General features: G+C 38.7%; 1 protein-coding gene across 1 annotated transcript in view; it reads right to left on the bottom strand.

Annotated features, from left to right (window-relative positions):
* LOC124233816 (thrombospondin type-1 domain-containing protein 7B) overlaps positions 1-21,047 on the bottom strand; it is a 674,290-nt gene that overhangs the window by 341,951 nt on the left and 311,292 nt on the right. Inside the window, exons 7-9 of the mRNA XM_046651040.1 lie at positions 19,975-20,166; positions 18,021-18,255; positions 10,321-10,436 (exon numbers count right to left, since the gene is read on the bottom strand). Of these exons, the coding sequence (XP_046506996.1) occupies positions 10,321-10,436; positions 18,021-18,255; positions 19,975-20,166 (543 nt within the window). The remainder of the gene's footprint in view (positions 1-10,320; positions 10,437-18,020; positions 18,256-19,974; positions 20,167-21,047) is intronic.

The following is a 21,047-nucleotide window of genomic DNA, read 5'->3' as shown; positions in this document are numbered from 1 at the left end:
TTGCCACCAAGGCTAACAATAAATCATTATGAATATCCATGTGAGCCACAGAATTTACTTATGGTAACGTAGTTTGACTGTTGAAAGAAGGATGTTAATAGTGCTTTAAAGCAACTACTTGATGCAAACTAAGACAGCATAACAGCGGATTTCAGGTACAAAGGACAGAACTTCATGCATCAAATCTACATTTGTTTATTTTGTTTGCTTTTTTTGTTTATTTGATTTTTTGGGGTATGTTAAATTTTTTTATTTTTTTTAAGACAACACTGTTTGTGATAGACTATTGATAGCAATGATAGCAAGGGATTTTGATAAGAATTCAATACACACAAACTGCATATTTTGTTTGTTTGAAGTATAATATCTGGCCCAGATCATGCTCAGGGTGAGTGCTTTCTCTCTCTTCCCAGTTTTGATTCTATACGAAGGTGTCATTTGACTGCATTTATATTCCCTGCAGCCTCATTTTCCTTTTCTATTTTTCTACTGAATTTACAACAGCTCTCTTCCCAATCTGAAGCTCTGAAGTGAAAAGGGGATGGCTTTTGCGTTGGGAGGTTTTGCCATTCCTCTGCCAAGAGGTCAGCACCTAGAGAGACTGGTGGAAACATAAGGGAGGGAATAAGTCATGTTCTGAATTCTCTCCCAAACAGCCAAGCTTGGGTGTCCCGGACAGTCAATCTCAGAGGTGAACAACCACCACGTCTATCTGAGAGGAATGCTCCTGTAGTCAGTTCCTGCCTCCTTCCTGCACCACTGTCCCCTTCCCTTTCCAGATGGGTCCTGATCTGAGGGGGCTGGTCCACAGGTGGCTGAGTATTGTGGAATCTGAGACAAACTGAGCCACGAAACTCTCTTACTTGGTAATTTGAATATACAGCCTGAAGGAAAGTGTCTGTCAGTGTTGAGTGCTTGACTTAAGTTTTGCAGAGCAGAGACTGGGACAGCATTTATGGGGCTCCAGATCTGCTAGTTATGATGGTATAGAGATTCAGAGGAAGCCCCTTAGAAGGGGCAGAACACAAATGCACACAGAGAAGCAGAGATGGGAGGAATCACATTGGCTTTGAGAGTTGAAGAGAGAAACCTCAGTTCCTGTTTGCATTTATGGTTTCCATAATGCCTACATAGAATTTTCATCTTATTTTTGAACTTTTGTGAGATTTCCTGTTATGACTTCCCAACAAGCCCCTTTTTACCTAAAATAACTGAAAGCCATTGATCCTTCAAAACCAAAATAGACTTGACTAGAACAATAGAGTAGATGCAAGTTATACATTTCTTAAGGAATCCATTTGCTCATGGTTAAATTAAATGTCTCTACAGATAGTGGTTCTCAAATTTAATGTTTTAGAATTACTAAGGCAGTTTGTTTAAAAACGCAGATTTTGAGGCCCCAGTCCCCACTTCAAAATCACAATATCTTAGGGTTTTAACAAGCATCCTAGGTAATTCTGAGCTGGAAGTTCATGGGCCACACTTTGAGAAACCTGTTCAAATTATTCTAAGTCCTATCCTTGAGGAAATCTAGTCCACTGAAAGATTGCACATGACCACAATTTTGCATTTCAACATTAGACTCTCAGGTTTAAAACAAAACAAAACAAAACCCTATGAAACCCTTTACTGCATTTCCTATGGACATATTGCCTCAATTGGTGACCTCTGTTGAAATGTGAAATTTCAGTAGAAAATGCCTTTTAGGAATTAGCAACTGAATAGCCTTTCCTTCCCATGAGATGCATATACAAAGTCATTAAAAATAATAATAAACAAAAAGACTGATGGACAAATGAATGAGTGAATTAATGAACAAACGAGTAAACAAATAAATAAAAGGGATGGAATATGTTTCCCTTCTAATCACATTTGCCAGGAAACCAGAGACAGATCTGATTCTCTAAGTTTCACATCTTCCATCTCCAGCAGCCAGCCAGCATCATCATGTGTGTTCTTGCAGAAGCCGCACAAATCATTTATGAAAGAAATTTAGTTGTAAAGGCAGATCTACTTTCTTTTGAGAAGTTTGTTAGGTTTGCTTAAGCAAATAGGTTCTAACTGGCATCCACTTACTTGACACCGATTTACCGAATTTTAGTCTGTCTTTAGTTTATTTCTAGGCACTTCTGGAATGAAAACTGAAAAGTGCTCAGACCTCAAGGACTTCACATTCCTTCAGAGGGACACAAAACACATTTACCAACAGGTAGAATGCAAGTCATTCAGACAGGGTTATGGAACTCAAGAATGAGAGTGGTTATTTCCAGCAGGCGCGTCAGGACAAATTCTGTGGAGGAGAGAAGGATTTACATCTAGTAAGATGGGCAAACAGTAGAGAAGAGGAGAAAAATATTCTAGACAGAGGGGAATTCTGATTTTCCTTACTACTTTCTCTCATAGTACTCTGAATTTCTGCCTGTCGCATACCACATTTTGCATATTCATTTAGATAATTATATGCTCAGTGCCTTTAGTTTCCTCCACTAGACTGTGGAGGGATGTGTGTTTCACTCACCACTCTATGCGTATACACAGTACTTAGCACAGCACCTGGAACACAGTGATCAGAAATGTTTATTGTTGAATAAATGAGTGGTTAAGACCCTGGGATTCCATGTGGTTTTGCCATTTAATAGTTCTGCAATCTTGGGCACTATATCTAAGCCTTTATTTTCTCATGTGTAAGATGGGGTTGTAACAGTTCCTTCCATATACGGTTGAAGAATTAAATAGGATAATACATATCAATAAATTATAGCTATTATTAGTTTGACAGGAAGAGACTGATATGAAGCAAAGTCATGTTGAAGTTATAGCTTTTTAGTAATAAGAGTTTGAACTTGTCTGCTTTTTATTCTATAACTGTATAGGCTCCCCAGGAAAGGCAATGCAGCAAGTTTAATTTAAATCAGGTTTCTTGACCTGCTCTTTGCTCCTTTTGGACCAAATGACCAGGAGAGCTTCCCATGAAGAGCCCATTATGGAGTCATTTATGGAGCAAGACTAATAGAACAGCTGTTCCTTTGTCATCAAACTCTCCTGATGGTCAATGAAATAGCACACATGACAGCAATGTGTGAAATATCTACAATATGCAGAGCCTGTGCCACAGGCCTAAGAGGTACCAGCCTTCAAATTCTTGAATTGCTAATAAACAAACAAGATTAGCTGTGCCTATGGATATAAGAAATAACTTGTTGTGGGAATGAAAACAGGCAGGCTCTGGAGTTGGAGAAATCTGGATCCTAATTCTAGCTTTGCCTCTGACATACTGGGTAACCTCCAGACCATTTACTTCATCTTTTTGAGCCGGGCATTCCTCACCTCTTAGTCATGTACAATAGACCTACCTCCCGGCGTCATTCTAGGAGGTAAAGAAAAGTCTCAGCTAGTGGTACTGTGAACTCCAGGTCCTTATAATTGTACATCAGTCTCTGGTCCAGAAAGAAGAGGCAGTAGGGACAGGAGGCAGATGTGGACTGAGAATGTTTCCTTAGCAGCTACTACTTGGACTAACATTTGCTCTGACAGAGAGGTGTGGGTAACACCAACTTAGAGCTCTGACCTCCGAGCAGCAGCTCTCCTTATAGCCCAATGGTGTTCTTCCAGGTCTGGATATGGTCATGGGCTCTAATAAAATGGTCTAAAAATAATTAGGTTTGTTTCTTTTTCCAAATCTGATTTTTTGCCAAATCAAATTCATCTCATACTGGGTTTTAATAGAGACAGGCAGAAGGTGCCAAATTTTAAGGAAAAAAACACATGGGAGACAAAAAAAAGAAATTAAGAGAATTTTATCTCTCTTTTTTTCCCTATGATTTGAAAGTTTCTTTTATGAATTTTATCAGCAGAACTCCTCAGTTTGGCAGAAGTATGATTGAAAACTGTAATCTCTACAAGCCCAAGTGTTTATCATTCCTCCTACTAAATTTTCAGGAATATTTATTGAGTACTGAAACTATGTGGTGATCTATGGGCTTTAAATTACACACTAACAGGGGCATGTCACCACCAATGGAGCTTGTAAAAACAAGGGCACCTGTACTCTGTGTATCGGGGCTGGGGCTTGGGACATATATGTGAGATACACATCTTATTTTACTTAGTTTTTCAAAAAACACATGGGAATAGATAACATCCAAAATTCATAGAGCTGGTAACTGAGATTTAGGTTAAGTCACTTTCTCAAAGAAAGTCATTAGATCATTATATTGCCTTCAATGCTATTTTGGGGGCCAGTGTTCCAGGCCCCAAATCTTGGTTACTCAAACACAGTAGATTCCTCATTATTTAGGAGTAAATTAGCACTCCATCCTCTACTTCCTGGGTGGACAAAAGTACAGATGGGTCTGTGGGGAGAAGGAAGGGATCATATGTCCTTGAAAGGGGTAAGTAAAGAGAGAGAGTGGTGCTATTATGCCTTGGAGTAGGAGAAATTCTGAAGTCCAGAATAGGTGATTTTTGACCTATTTGACATTCCAAATGACCAATTTCTTTCCCCTTAATTGGCCGGGACCCATCAAAGAATCCATTAATGCTGTAGCTTCATCTAAATGGAAATAAAGTATTTAGGAATTAGAACTGGATGTGGGAAAGATATGGAGTTCACTTGCGCATTCATTCAGCAACAATTACTGAATGCCCAACATATACCAGACGTTGTGCTAAGCACTAGAAGTTCATTAATGAAACCAGAAGACTTCTGCCCACTAGATTTTATCATCTGTCCAATAAAAAAAAAACAGACATGAAAACAAGGCCCTAATAACAGCACACAAAGGACTATATACTGCAGGACACTAATATAATGAAAGACAAGTTCCTTGATCTTAAGGAACTTACATATTAATAATAATAATAATAATAAATTTCCATGTACGTGGCATTCTTCCATGTGTACTATTCTCATTTAATCCCTATAACCACTCTCTGAAGTATGCGCTAATATTATCTCATTTTAGAAAGGAGGAAATTGAAACAAAGCAAGTTTAAAGTGAGTCTAAAGTGACTTTTTGCAGCAAAGGTGGGATTTGAACCAAGGAACTCTAACTCGAGAGTCCATGCTCTTAATCACTGCACTATACCACCTAGGCATTAAAAACACTACTGATCTTTGATACTGAAAACTCAAAACACAACTCCAGGAGGTTTGACACAGGAACAAAGGATACCACTAAATGAAGCTTCCTGCCAATTCCCACCAGCAGTTTGCCTGTGGCCTTCCTGTTACTATGACACTGCTCTCCAGCTTGCCCCTTAGGGAGGAAAGTTAAAGGAGCTCCTTAAGCCTTTAATTTTTGAGATTGACAAATAATTAATCATTAGCTCCATGGTTTCTAGAAAGTTACAGGAACAGCTATTTTGAATATGCCTCATTTTATCTTCCAGGCTAATAGCTTTATCTCCTACATATTTTTCCCCTTCATGGCAGTGATATTCACATCTAGGAACTATACAAAAATAATCCACTGGTGGTGGAAGACGTGATAGAGGTAGTACAGGCAAAACACAAGTGGTCATAGGTTGATGATTATTTTTACTTGGTGATGGCTACACAAGAGTACATTCTATTAACCCTTAATATTTTGTATTAACATTGTATTATTTATGCTTATGTCTTAAATTCACATTATTAAATGTAGAAAATGTAAGTGAGCCCCTTTAAAGATAGTCTGAGAGAAATCTTGGAAAGTCAGTACTGATTTGTGACTTTAATGTAAAAACATTAGATGTGATGCTTATGAGAGCAGTGGCCAAGATGATTTCCAATACTACTCAGGCAAACAATTATCAATGATCTCCAACAGCCGGCTAAAATGTATGGGAAGACATCCTGTAAAGTATAAAACACTAAATGAGTGTTTCTCATCCCTGCCCACTTGTAAGAGTCATTTATGGAGTCACTTATTAATATTGCAATGTCCCTTCAACATGAAGACATTCTGACTAACTAGGGCTGAAATGAGTCGGACATCTGTACACTGAAAAAACTCCACGGGTCTGGGAACCTCACAATAAACAAATTGTTGCTATTATTAAGCAATACAACATTGGATGCTTCAGGCAGGCACTTGCTTTACAGGCTTAAGGAAGAATAAGAGGAAATAGCAAGAAAAGTAGCAAAGAATGGTTCTTGATCATTTGGCTAATATATTACTGGGACTTAAAATTTAGAAAGATGAAAACAGGGCCACAGCTTGATAAATATTTGGTTTGCTTAGAAGAATGGGGGACTACCATTAATCCTTTAAGGAGAGACTCCGATGAGGCAGAGTAAGAAGATAGGAAGCATGGCTTGCTACTGGCTAGAGATTGTTCACAGCTTGAGAATGCTTTAAAAGTCATACAGATTTAGATCATGAACCCAGCCAAGACCAAACAAAACCTGATACAATTCCCCCAATGCTAAGGCAGAAATCCCTCCTGATACACTCTACCCCCTGTACCCCCTGGGCTTTCTGAGAGATAGAATGGATTTGGTTTGGAATTCACATAATCCAGTGATTCCTGGTCATATCAAAATTAAATCATGTCTCGGAGTAGGCGTCAGTATATTTTAGAGATCTCCAGGTGATTCTATTGTGCAGCCAAATCTGGGGACCACAAACATAAACTCTTCTCAAACTTGATGACCCAACATGAAACCACAGCTGCAAAAAAGAGTTCCTCTATCCTCATTAGTCGGGGCTGCCACCTGCTCAGGCCCATCCTTCTCCTGATCTCTCAGTTTAGGTTAAACCACTTCTTTCCACCCCAATCCCACCCAACCTGTATCCCCACCTGCTGGTCTGTCCCCAGTCCACACTTCTCACTTTACTACTTTGACCATGTCATTGCCTTGCTCAGAAATTTCTAATGAACCCCATGCCCACCTGGAGCTTTGTAACCAACATGCAGGTATCACCTGGGGGTTTGTCGAAAGGTACAATTCCAGGTCCTGTCAGAGTCTTCTGAATTAGAATGTGCATTTTAATAAGATCCCCAGAGGATTTGCATAAGCCTTTAAGTTTGAGAAGTACTGCTTTAAAACACTGTTTCCTAAAGTATCTTTTGAAGGACACTCTCAAGGACAGAAAATCTACTGCCTGGATTCAAAGCCACAACTTTCTCTCTCTTTACAGGACATATATCCATTTAAGAAAATATTTATTGAGTGACAAATATGCCCCATACCATGCTGGGTTTAGAGGATGCAACAGTGAAGACGACAGAAGTGGTCACGCATTCGTGGACTTACAACCTAGCAAAGGCAAAGTTAATAAAGATAAGTCTAGGAATGTCAGAAAGAGGATGTGCAGGATGTGTGGGGTGATCTAGCTAATGAAGTGGATGGGGGAGGGTCTAATGTAGTCCGGGAGATGAGAATAACATTCCCAGGGGAAAGAGTGCTGCACAGCAGGTCCCTGCAGATGCACAGGCCAAGGGCCCAGAAAAGAAGGGCAGCTGAACACAGTGCCAGCCTTACACAGCAGGTGCAAAGGCTTGGAACAAGGATAGAAATGCTTGCCCAGGGCCTACTCCATGCAAGACAGTGCTCCAAGTGCTTTCCTTATATGTAGGTGTGATTATTAACCATATTTGATGGATGAGGAGACTGAGGCACAGAGAGATTAATTAATGTACCCATCATCACAGCACAGTCCTTGGACATCAACCCTGGCCATCTGGTTCCAGTGTCTATGTTCTCAGCCACTGCATTCTATAATGCTTGAGCTGGGAAGAACACGATGCATTCAAGAAGCTGAAAAACAGGTCTTATGTCCAGTTCAAGCAGTGTTTGTCCATGGATCTATGGTCCTTTCTCTTATCATACGAGGAGAAGTGCATTACCATTCCGTGGCAGCTTCTTACAACTCAAGTTTTGGGTATTCTATAGTTATTGAATCAGAATTTCTACCCATGGAGCTGAAAATCTGCATTTTAATATGGCTTCCAGGTGATTCAGAGGCAATAAAGCTTGAGAAACATCGGTTTACGGCTACCAGTTCCTCCAATAATCTCCTCCCTCTCATAGTCCTCCCCTAATTAACCCATGGTTATTTAATAATATTTTGGTCCCTAGGTATAAATGAGACATGAGGGTAAATAGGATTGAAGTGGAAAGCTGGAAGAAATCTGAAAATTGAATCTTTCCTCCTTCAGGCCCCCTGACTGCCAGGCTGTGAAAAGAATTATCTAGGCTTGAAAAATTGGAGTCAAAAAGAGACCACAGAGACTTAGAACTACTTTCACTACAATGCCAGCCATTTAAATAATGAATTGAATCTCTGGAAATGGTAGTAAAATTTCAAATTGCTGGAAGAGCAATCATTTCACATGCCCTATGATTCCTCCACTCTTAGCCAGTGCTAGGAGAAGACTCTCAAGCAGCCAGGAGAGAGAATTTTCTTGAATGTAGAATACATGACATAGCAGTAGCTGAAGAAATCTCTGGCCACTAGGGCACCCTGACACAACACAAATAATATGCCTCCTTAAGTGTGGGGGATCTTGACAGCTCCAACACCAATATCTGGCTGCCAATAGGAGACTCTTTCTAATTCAGTCTTTTACATTCTTATAACCCTTTAACAGAGGAATTATACTAATTTCTCATGAGGAAGCAGCTAAAAGAAATAGCTGAACGTCAATAAAACTCCATCATCATAGATTATTTTATCTTCTTCCACATTTCCAATATTTATCTTTAGGAGCTTGAATGTTTTTCAGGTACATTACCATTAAAATTCCAAAATTCAGCCTCCTAGATGCTGCCTTTCAGATGGTTCAGAATAGAGATCATAGCTTTTCTTACCCACTCTGTCTGAAAACGATGTTCCCCGGGCTACTCAACAAACACTTTCATCCAGTTCCCTTACTTTGGATCTTCATTCAGGAATATGAGTTTTAAAGAGTTTCTGGAAGAAGTAGTTGTTTCCAACCCTCAAAATATCAGATAAATATTCCACTGTATTTTCAAAGCTCTTCCATATTCCATATATTTATTTCTTATTCTATCCATAAGCAAAGCTCATTAGGTGCTATTATACTAATTCTGTGATAAAGGATCATTAAGAAGATAAAATAGCACATTTATAAAAATTTTATGCAGGTGTCCCAACATTATAATATAAGACACTCATGATGATAATCTTCAACAGCTGTCACTATCCCTTTGCCAATCACTGAGAGGTGGTTTGAAGTGGCAGTCCAATCTCTGTCAATGTTGGCCCTATTGTCCTGTCACTCCCATGAAGATGTGTGAGTCAAAGAGCATTTGAGGGATCCTAGGTGCACAAGGTAGGGATTTTCGATGTGTCAGTGCTCTCAATCTCTGTGACAGGTTCTCTCTTTGCAGAACTGAATACTTCCTTTTCCCTTCCTCCAGGAGGCTAGTGCAGCAATAGAGTGAGAGCCATGCCCTGCTTGCGAGGATGTGACTGCCAAGAGAAAGCCAGGGATGTGTGGCTGAGACTCAATTTACTCTGGGAACTACCGTTGATATTCTTTCCATCCTTCCTTTTCTTGGATGTGCCTTTTCTTACTGTGGCAATGGTAAGATTTATAGGACTGAGGGTAGGGTGTGAGACTACAGAAAGGGACCAAGTTATTAACTCTAGGTCTTAGGCCAAAACAGAGCTTTGAGACCTGGAGTACTTGTATCTCCACAAGGACTAACTCATCAGGGGACTGCAATAAGCATGGGGAAAACATATGTTCTAAGAAAGAGGGTCATTTTACCAAAGTGCTCCTGTGTGTTTCTTACGATTTAGGTATTAAGTATCCTGGATCACAGCCTTTGAAATACACCCAGGTGTATCAAGCATCATCATTAAGAGTAAAGAAATACAAATCTCATATTGCCAATTTCTGTACCTGGTCAACACTTTTTAATGTATCTTCCTTCATTCTCCCACAGGCTTATATTTATCAGTGATGCAAGCATAGTGTTTAAGGCACTATATTCTAAGGAAGATACCTGGAGTCAGACTCTCAGCACACAGCAACCACAAAGAAATTGTGATGATGATTATGCTTATAAGGAATGACATGTGAATAGTTGTTCAAAATGCCACAACTGGGTTAATAGAAGATGAGCACTCCTGAAATGCATACCAGTGAAATTATGGCATATAACTGAATATGTTTTCCCTGCCAAGTTTTGATGGATCTGGAAATCCAAGGCTGCATTTACAAATGTTACAAACCTTGTTTCCAGAGTGACAGGAAAATGGAAAAGGAGGGTACTCACATTCCACAATCTCCCACCTATTTAGCAGCGGGGAAAACAATCGGGTTGTTAGGAAAGAAAGCACTAAAAGAACAGAATCCACCTACCTGGTTGGCACAACCTCGGGCAGGGTGTCCACTCACTGAAAGCAGTCACAATACAGTCTTTTTTGCATGGGAGGAGACAAGGACGTACTGTTTCAGGCTGAGTAGAATCTGGACATCTGTCAATGTAAAGAGAACCTATCAATGCCTCCTGGACAAAGTAAGTGGTTTAACATAGAACCACAGGGTTTCAGAACAGAAAATATTGTGGCCCTGTTGTTCCTTTTATAGACAGGGAAGAAAGACCCAGAGAGGTGAAGCCACTTGCCCAAGGGCTCACAGCCAGAAGCAGAGCTGAACCAGACTTCAGTTCTCTTGACCCAGAGATCAAAATACTTTTCACTAGACTGGGGAAAGAACAATTCCTGAAATTAATGAGGGACAAATGCTAAGAAAGTGTCTCCTCATCAGCATCAATTCAAATATTTGATTTTTTCAGAATGAACATATCTGATATATTTTTTGAAAAGTGTTTTATTCAGGGTAATATACCAAATCAGTGATATCCTACAAAAGGAAGTGGAAAATACAAGGCAATATATGGATATGTTGGGAAACAAAAATCATTGAAGATCAGTTAGTTATACTATACATTTTTGAAAATTAACAGAAATTTAGAATATTCAAATAATTGGCAAGTGTCTCTTTAGAACATGCTGATTGATGAGTTGGAGTAAGCAAAATATGACAGATCGCAAATAACAAATATACTAACTGGCAGTAACAAGAGAAATACTTCAACTGTGTTATTTTGCTGATCATTAATGCTCTAACTTGGGAGGAAACTAATATAAATAGTCAACGGATTCAAAATCACTTGAAAGAACTAAAGTCTCAGAAAATGGCAATCAGGTTTTTGTTTTCTTGCTTGCTTGCTTGTTTTTATGAATACAGAGAACTAAAAACTACATGTATTATCTTCTAAAACAGCGATATGCTAAGAAGAAAAACAGGAAAGTACTCACAACGTATAGTATTTGCATTTCAAATTGTATCCCATAAGTTTCTTACAAAGCACAGAAATGCACTGTGTATAAAGCTTAACAGCATGAGCTCTGGCACTAGATGGTTAGTGCTGAGTTAAGTGCTTTGGCTACAGTCCTTCATTTGTTCCTAAAGATAACAGTGAGAGGCATTATAATCTTCATTTTCAGATGATAAACTGAGACACTGAAACAATAAATAATGGACCCAAAGCCACATGGGGACAGAGAACTTGAAAAAAATTATGATAGAAAAAACACCAGTCTAGCAAGTCCAAATAGACAATAGAGCTTCCCGTAGGAGAGAACAGACAATGGAGGAGATAAAGTTAACAAGGAAATAATGGATTAAAAAGCACAGAGCTGACCGAGGGATGACAATTCAAAGGAAAATCCATCAATTGTACACAAAATGACCAACATGCAAACACAGAGACTGTCCAAATTTCAAACACCAAGAAAAATTTTGTAAGAGAAGAGATAATAATGGTTGAGGGAGAAGAGAAAGAAAATAGATCATCTAAGAAGGGAGAAGAATCTAACTGACAACAGACCTCATCAATTTACATAATTACAAAAAATAAAAACATTTTCTTAGATTTTAAACTTTAGACACAATACATAAGCAAAACATGGAAGACAGAATTTAGCTGTGGAACGGAACGTACATGATGTCACTCCTGCCACCATAAGGTGAAAATGCAGTAGGCAAAAGATGAGAGATGGAAGGGGAAGGAGACAGAGTAGAGGTTTAGATGTCTTCATCCAACAAAGAAGTGGGCAGAAAGACAATCTAAATATAAATGAAATCAGAAATAAAGTTCTAAGATCATGAATCAAAAGTACTAATGTCACAAACCAACAGAACACCAACAACATGGGGGGAGTAGGGAGAGATGTTACCGTAAGTGGGCTAAGGTTCATCGCTTTCATGAGAGGGAATCAAAGGATAGACATTTTAAATTGATAAATGAAGAGATATATGAATGGTATGTGAAACATACATCATTCACAGTTAGGAGGTAAATATCAGAAAGGGAGGAGGGGTAAGAATATACACTTGTGTTTGCTTGTATTAACATAAAGACACAATGGACGTAGATAAGAAACTAATCGAGTGGTTGCCAGTGGAAGGACACGAGGTCGAGAAGCAGTGGATGAGCACAGGGGTGGCCATAAGGCTTCTCACTGTTATATATTATATATCTCCTTGTATATTGTTATAATTTGTGAACCATGTGAAGGCTTACCCAGTCAAAATAAAGAGAGAGAGAGAAAAAAATCACATCAACTGTTAACACGTGTTTGTTTGGAGACGTAGGGTACTAATTGGAGTAGGAGATGGTTGGGGACCTGGTGCTTTCCATCATCAGTCCCTTATTTTACTTCTACTATGTATTATTTTACTTCTTCTATGGAGCATATAATACTTTGATAAAAATAAAGTGGAAAATTTATATATTCACAGAAAAAGAACTGCTCAATACATTAATTATTAGCGGTATTATTATTAACTTCCTTAATACACTATCAAAGAACTGTCTATCAAAGAGATCAATTCAATGAACATAACAGTAGAAAGAAAGAAGCGTGTCTTTATGAGGATTTGGTGATATTTAAACAAGCTACTCTGGGAAGGAAAATTTATGTTACATTGCACTAGACATAGCAAAACACACTAAAATCATTCCCAAGTCCTTAACTGTGCTGCTGTTTATTCTAACTCCTCTCCAATTTCTCCTGGTATAGGGTTGGAAATGAAAGTACAGCTTGAGTAACATCAACTTCCCGTGTCCTCAATAGAGCTGGGGGGCCTACACTGACCCAGCCAATTCTCACTCACTCATGAATTCACAAAATAGCTTAGAAATATGCGTGGCATTGCCTTCAGGCTTTCTGAAGAGGGTGGCTTGTATTGTAGAGACCTTGTTCCCTTCAGTCAGGAGGAAGCGTTAATCATTTTTAGGGAACTGATACTGTGTACTTTATTTACCCTTTATTGTCATCACTCACAATAAATACTCACTGGGCATAATGTCAGGTTTCCATAACATGGCCCCTTTCTCTTTCTGTGTTCTTCCTTTAAGTCCATGAGAGAGAAACAATATCACGTCCTCAATGGTAAAGGTCAAATTCAGGTTATGTTGCTTTTATAGAGGCCATGACCTGAGGGTTCTCCTGGAATGTGATTTCTGGTCTCATAGGAGCCAAATATTTTCCTGTCAATGAAACTGTCTTTTTTGTTCATTTCTTATGCCAAGAGGTTGACCTTTTTCTCAGGGGTTCAACTTCCTCTTCCTTTCTATTTACATGTTGTCTACCCTCTCAAGGATTATCACATTTCCAATTTTCATAAATTTCCTCTTAGTCTTCAAAAATATTCTCTTTGACCATTAGGAACTTATGTGCCCTCCATTTCTAAAAGCTGTAAGATTTTTTTTTTCTGTATTGTTGTATTGTCATTGACCAAAAAAAGGCTTTTGACATCTTTTGTGCTGCTGTTTTGTTGCGTGTGTGCAGGTGGGTGGGTGGGTAGGTGCAAATGTGCACACACATGCATGCAGGATACATACACTAATTTCAAAAGACTTGATGGTGGAATTCCATCGTACATCATATCTTAAAAGTGCCATATTTTAGCTCAGTGTAAATATTTAGTAACCGTAAGTGAATGATTGAATAGTATTCTATGCTATTGGAGCCTGAGGATAAATAAATCCCTGGGGATATTAGACTAATTTATCCAGCCATTTCCAAAATAAAATTGAAGTCTTAAAACCCAGGGAAACATAGGGATACACTTTTTAGTTAGTATAGAAAGTATGTCATAATTTATACTTTCTCATTTCCTGTAACACTCTGATCCTAGATTGGCAGTGCTCTTGATAAAAGGATGAATGTACTTCATTTCAACGAATGTATTTTCCTGGACTTGCACTGGGATGTTCTCTAACAATTGTCTTTTTGTCACCTTGTAGCCTTGGGTCCCTTATAAGCACTATGCTGAAATGCATCAAATTAAGTTACAAAGACCTGCCTTTCTTCAGTTATGCCTCCATCATTGAGATGCAGACACACAGTGCTCCATCTCCTTGAACAGCCCTGTGACCCAGGAACTGATGCACTGTCTCACTCAGTTACCCAGGGCAAACCTGCTAACTTTTTAAACAGTAAATGTTTAAATGGAGCTCCGTATTACTATATTGCACAAAATACCAGATGTTTTCACATTAAAGGCAGAAAGGGCCTTATCAGGACTTTTGGAAGGCTTTGAGTTGTGTGTTTTTAATCTTTTTTATTATTTTTTGTACACTGCAACTGAAAAAAACAAACAAACAAAAAGCACTGAATAGTCAAACAAAACCCCCAAAATATCCCAATAAGCTCTCACTTCTGTTTCAGTTGTGTCCTAGCTAGTTCTCATTTTCTGATATGATCAGTTCTATTACTCACACAGTGGTAACATTCTCACCTATACAATTACATGCAACCAAAATACCAACCCAGGGAAGCAAGAACTTGCAAGGAACTCTGTGGCTCCCAGTGCAGCGGGTTTAGAGATAAAACACATTATGTTAGCCCATCCGTTCCATGGAAACATACTTCCTTCTCTCTACTTTGAAGGCACCTCTTCCTTTAAGATATTTTCTTCTTCTTTCTTATTTCTATCCCCCTATCCCCACCCCAGGGATTTCACAAGTGGCAGGGGATCTTTTTCCACTGCAGTAGCTTTCACAGGACAAAGAACAAAAATACATATTTTTTGAAAGGGCAGAGCAAAGGATACTTTCCACTGCTGATAATCTCACTATCTCCCTATGTGCCTCACTGGACACTAGGTATTAATTTCTTAGCTCAATTAATCTCATTAACCTCAAGAATTTTAATTAACTCTACTAAAGGCAGAGTAAGCTCCTCATATTTAGCAGGATTGTTTGGAGACAGACAGTCAGAATGAAAACTAGGTTGTTAAGTCTCCAACCTCATTAACAGTGCAAAAAGTAATTAACGATGTCTTTATATATGTGTGTGTTAGGGGAAACATCTGTGCAAGTTGTTTTCTGCGGTGGTAAACCGAGCAAAACTGGAGGTTATTCATTGTAACAGTAACATTTTAGTCTCATGTAAATTTTCAAACAAATGCATATTTGTGAATAATGCTTCAAACTATAAACTTTTAGTCTTAGGATTTTTTTGGTCACAAAATATTAAGTTAACATCTGAGTAAGCTGATGTGCTCAGACTTTTATTAAAAAACTGTCATTCAAAGTAGTTATGAGCTTAGAAGAGGAAATAGAGGGCTATTTGTACATATAATCCAACTTTTCATGTCCAAATAGCCCTTTAAAATGTGATGATAACTTATTCAGTAGGTGTCAGTCTCAATTCTAATGCCCCTTTGCTAAGACACAGATAAATTGCATTCATATCAAGTGGATTTTTCCTGTTGCGGATCACAGCTGAAAAGTTTTGTGGATAGGAGATCAGACTTCAGGCATGCTAACTTTTCTCATTACTACAAGGAATAACAGTTTGCTGCATTTTATGTAGGGTTTACTACTATACCTAAGGCATATTTATTTTTATTTGTATATTCAAGCTAGTATTTCATGCATCATTTTTAAGCAGTTGAAAATTTACATCATAAAAATAAACATTATCAAGGCTGCAATCCTTCTGAAGATAAAAGGAGTTCCATGTCTGCATAATAACTTTATTGCCCTTTTAGGATTTTACTGTAACTCTATGAGTTGGATTATCACCTGAACCAGGTGATATGCAAACATTATCATCTGTGTTTGGCTATAACTTCCATTATTTCATTCAGTCCACATGGTGCTATGGATACTAGGCAAGTTGAAAAACACAAGTGACATAGTTGATATTCCAAAAAATACAAGCAAAGTACAATTGGAAGCTAAACCAGAAATAACATTTATGAGTTAGTAACAGCAGAAGGTCACATGCATAATGTATTCATTATTCTTCATGGCTGTCCCCTTTGCCAAAATTCATCAGGGTAGATAAAATATGTTTTCTTTATCAAAAGATAAAAAAAACATCAGGTTCATTCAATCTTCTGCAGTTCATAACCAAACCTTGTCAAACCCTGTCACTTTCCTGCACACAGGTCTAGTTCACGCACGAATTCTAATAATATTTATGAAACACTAATGATATGCCAGACACTGTCCTAAAGTCTGGAGTTTCATCAATGAAGAATGTCCAACCCCAGCCCTCTGGAAGCCACATTCAGGTGGAGAGAAAGATGAGGTCTTCCTAGCCGTGTTTTACTTCAAGTCATAGTTATCTTCGCTTGCATTTGCAAAACCATCGGCACATCACATGCTCCAACACCAGTAACATCTGGCCAGGCTGCACTATTTCTGCCCTCAGCAGTTCATTTCCCCTAACTGAGCTTCCGTGATGTTCCTTACACACAGCTAAAGTGGTTTCCATGGCAGTATGGATAAGGCCCAGAGCCTGTCTTCATGGTGCCCCAAGATGAAAGTAATCAGATGTTTGAGTTGCCCATGACAGCAACACAAAGTGGACTGAACTAGGCAGAAGAGTAGATGTATCTGCCTGTGTTTCCAGGAAGGGCAGGTGTGTACCTAAGGGAGATGGGACCAGCATTTGATGCTGCCAGGATTTGTTCTGCTTCAGTTTCTACTTCTTTCTAAGCATCAGTTTTACTCTATTCTCCTGTTTTTTCCACCACACCTGACCACAGCTGTGGCAACTCTCAATTCATATACTTAGAGCATCACGAACAGAAAAAAGAGTGTTTCATTTTCCCAACTTGAAATTCCTGGGGAAGAGCTCTAAGTTTCCTAGTGTCTTGACACTAGACAAAAGATTGCACCAGCCCATCTTGCTGACCCACCACCTCTGTGACTGGGGTGGGGTCTTTTACCACAAGAAGGGGACTAGTTTAAAGATGGCCACTGGGAAATCTCTATGGATAAGATAGTCACCCAGTCTCCATACATTGCATAGATCCCTTACATTTTCTTCTACACTAGCGTGCCTACACAGACGCAAGGAACAGTTATGTCTCCTCATTTGGTCTAGAGATGAAATTCCCACAGCTGAGTTCTCTAGTCAATTACTCTTTTTCCTCCATAATTTGCAATTGTTCTTGACTCTTTTGTATATCTACATGCAGTTCCCATGTCCAAATTCTCCTACTGTTTTTTTTTTTCAATTTATATCTCCAAGTGCAGAGTATAACATGCATTAGATTGTAACTTACTTGAAGGCATGAAATAGTCTATTCAAAATGGCTGTACAGATTTATTGCTCACTCTAGAAAAGATCACTAGAACCTAAAGAAGAGTGTAACATAACCCTATCCTGTCAAAGTGTAGAATCTACCTTCATGTTGACTTAGCCTGGATATGATCGAAAAAGAGCCCAAAATACTAAGATCAGCTCTAGAAAATGTGTTTGATTACTCAAACTGATTCAATATTTGCAGGCATTATTTACTTTTATCCACTAACTAATGCACATATTATAACTTTACTAATGATCCATATTGGAGTTATGTTTACCTCTATTTAAGGCAAATTTTTTATTCTTTAAGAGTCAAACAAAACAAAAAAACTTTTACTCTAGCACAAACTGAGTCATATTCATTGCTTGCTAAATGCTTTTGACCAAAAGCACTCGGCTATGCAATAATCATGTGAACTTTCTATAAATTATTGATAATACCTTTTGGTCATCACTTGTCCCACATGACTCTTGACACAGAAGACCCTCCGTGTCTGAATGCCCACACCACAGGTAGCTTCTCCATTCCAGCCAATGGTTTCATTAATGGCAGTTACCAATGTGTCTGCAGAACAGGGGCTCCAAGGTGATGTCTCCCAGTAGAGCTGCATACAGGAATGGTCATTGCATGAACGATATTCTTGGAGGGCCTGACTAGGGGGGCATGGCTTTCCACCTGCAAAAAATCAAAATCAGAAAGAAGGCATTGTTGTTGCTGTTGTTATTATGATGTTGCTGTTTTTGCTACTGCCATTCTTATTTTTGTTGTTTTTGCTGTTTTAATGGTCTACAAAGATGGCCTTTTGGACACAAGATTCATAAGGCCTGAGCCACTGCACCCTTTTTCCCACTCTAAGGCCATGGTTCTTCTGTTCTGAGTAACAACCTGAGACAATATATTGTACTCCTCTCTCCTAAATAATGAGCAGTAGTATACATAAATTAGACTAAAAATTGATTGATTCTACTGCACACCTCTTGGGGCATGTATCTCTGAGATAAAGTCCAAGGAAATCTCCTTTCATTTGAATATTACTCTGCTTACATAACTTAGTCAGACACGATAGCCCATGACCTTAAAGTGATATTAGGTCAAACACACATATACACACAAATTACCTAACCTATATTTGGTCTCTCCTTCCTAAGAAAGCATTATTTTTCCCAGAGAACCATTTTAAGACAACTGTCCTCCATCAAACAGTGCATTTTACTGCAATTAGAGAAATGCAGAGGTATCTCTTAAAGTTTGGCAGGAGAGAGCCAGTCCTTAAACTCTGAAATAACATCGGATAAGGTGTTATCCACTAGCAAGGAGACCATACAGATGTGCATCCTTATGGTATTGGGTGAGTCAGACAATCAAATTTCATTACTGTCTTTTCTTTCACATTTTTATATCCATGTAAAAACAGGTATTTATCTAAAGTATTGATTTTTTCCTACTCTTCCACACTATAATGTTTTATTCAGTGGGCCAAATGCTCAAGGAGATTTGTGACCTTGGTTTTGTTATTCTTGCTATTTTTTCCCCATTAAATATCACTGGCTTTTTTCTCCTTCCAGAAATATAAAAGACAAGAGGGGGACGCAACAGCACTTTAAGAATATGAAAAGCTGCATTCATCTTGACCCTGACCCCATTTCTCAGGATCAAAGAACAGAATCTTGTTTAAAAAGGAGTTCCTCACAGCCAGTGGCCACACCACCCCGCTGTTCTAAAAAAGCCATAGGCAGACGAAGCCAAGAGAGGTCCTGAAAGAAATGCCGCCTGTGTCTGGGGACATAGACCATTGCTATCAATGATAGGAACAGTTGCTCCTCTAATTTGTTCTGATGTCACCCTTTTACATTCCCATAGCACATTTTAGCTTCTTCAAAGTCGTTTTCACAGCCTTCATCTTTTTCCCTCTCACAATATGCCAGCAGGATAGAACAGGAAATCAGGGCACACGGATCAGGTAGCTTGTCGATGTTAGTGGCAGTTACCAGTCAAGAAGCCACGTCTCTTGATTCCTAATTTGGAACTCTTTTTACCAAACTTATTCCAATTATGATCCCAACTGGATGAGCTATCTGAAGCTGGATGTGTGTCAACCAAACTTTGTCTTCTTCCCTAAAAAGTATAATAAAAAATAACATCCATCTGATTCTCATGGCCTGTACATAGGTATGAGTTAAAACAATTCATGTAAATATGGGAACCCAGCATAGATGACCTAGAGGATTAAAGAGAAAAGGTATGCATGGAAACAAAACTATTAATTTGGACTCAGGGAATAGAAATATCACCTATGCATGGCTGCTTCCGCAATATGAACTCCTCAATTACTTACCGGAAAAAAATAATAATTGGGCAATTCACTCCATTCTTGAAACTTTTACTATTACTCACCTTCTCCAGCCAATGCCAGGATAGTTCTCCACCTGGTCTGTTTCCCATCTGAGTTTTTATTTGAACAAGAGTGGGAGCAGGACGACCACTCTGTCCACTCACTCAGCACACAATCCATTCGGCAGGGAATTTCGCAAGCCATCTGTTCAGGAGGAGGAGATGCTGAGCAGAGACTCCCTGATACATCTTCTCCTGTAATCAACCAGATCAGGACAGATGCTAATTAATGCACAATCAAGGCCAGTCCAAGAAACATTTAGGTTATTACTTCTTCTGTTACTTCAGTTTAACTTAGAAGACTTCCCCTGGTGTCTAAACCAATAGAGTGCAAAAAATGATGGCTTCTTCAGCCGTTCATGATATTTATGTCAAGAAAAACTGCCAGGAGATCATTTGGCGTTTAGAAAGGTAGATACCACAGCAAAACTCCCATTTGTCATCCTTCACAGGGACAAAGTGGGCTTCTTCCGGGAAAAATTTAGCCATGGATGGCTGGAGATAGACATGATTGACGTGCTATTGACAACCATATGTAACAAGTATATGTTCTTCTGCAAAATGAGGGCCAGAGGTAGTCTGTTGGCCTGCAAACCACAATTTATGTTGAGCATTCTATTCTACCCTATAAAGAATTTTATCATTCTAATTTTCTATTGAGTGCTTTCACCTCTAGGTATGTAACCTTAAGCAAGATTATCACACGATGATTCTTTTGTTCTGTTTGTGCATAGTGGTGAGTAACCCCAAACTACAATGGAAATGGACTTGTGGCCAAAAGTATATAATCTTGAGACAAAAGTTGAAAGCTAGTCCAAAATTTCCCTACTTCATTTACTATTCCCCCTTTGAATGATCTGATGAATTACTCAAACCAAAACTACTGGGGTAAAACAGTAAAATTGGAAGAACTTCGCAGAGTGTTGAAAATGCCAATGTACAGTGCAAATTTCCTAGGGTGGAAAAGGTATGTAGTGTTTTCCAGCTTTATTTGACCAATAACCATCTTCTTTGAGGACAATCTCTCCTAGAAATGATATTTTTATGAATACATTTTTAGAAAACCCTGCCTTCAA

Source organism: Equus quagga, unplaced genomic scaffold (genome assembly GCF_021613505.1).
Source record: "Equus quagga isolate Etosha38 unplaced genomic scaffold, UCLA_HA_Equagga_1.0 251_RagTag, whole genome shotgun sequence".
Lineage (NCBI taxonomy): Eukaryota > Metazoa > Chordata > Mammalia > Perissodactyla > Equidae > Equus > Equus quagga.
This window is presented reverse-complemented; position numbering and strand designations above follow the sequence as displayed.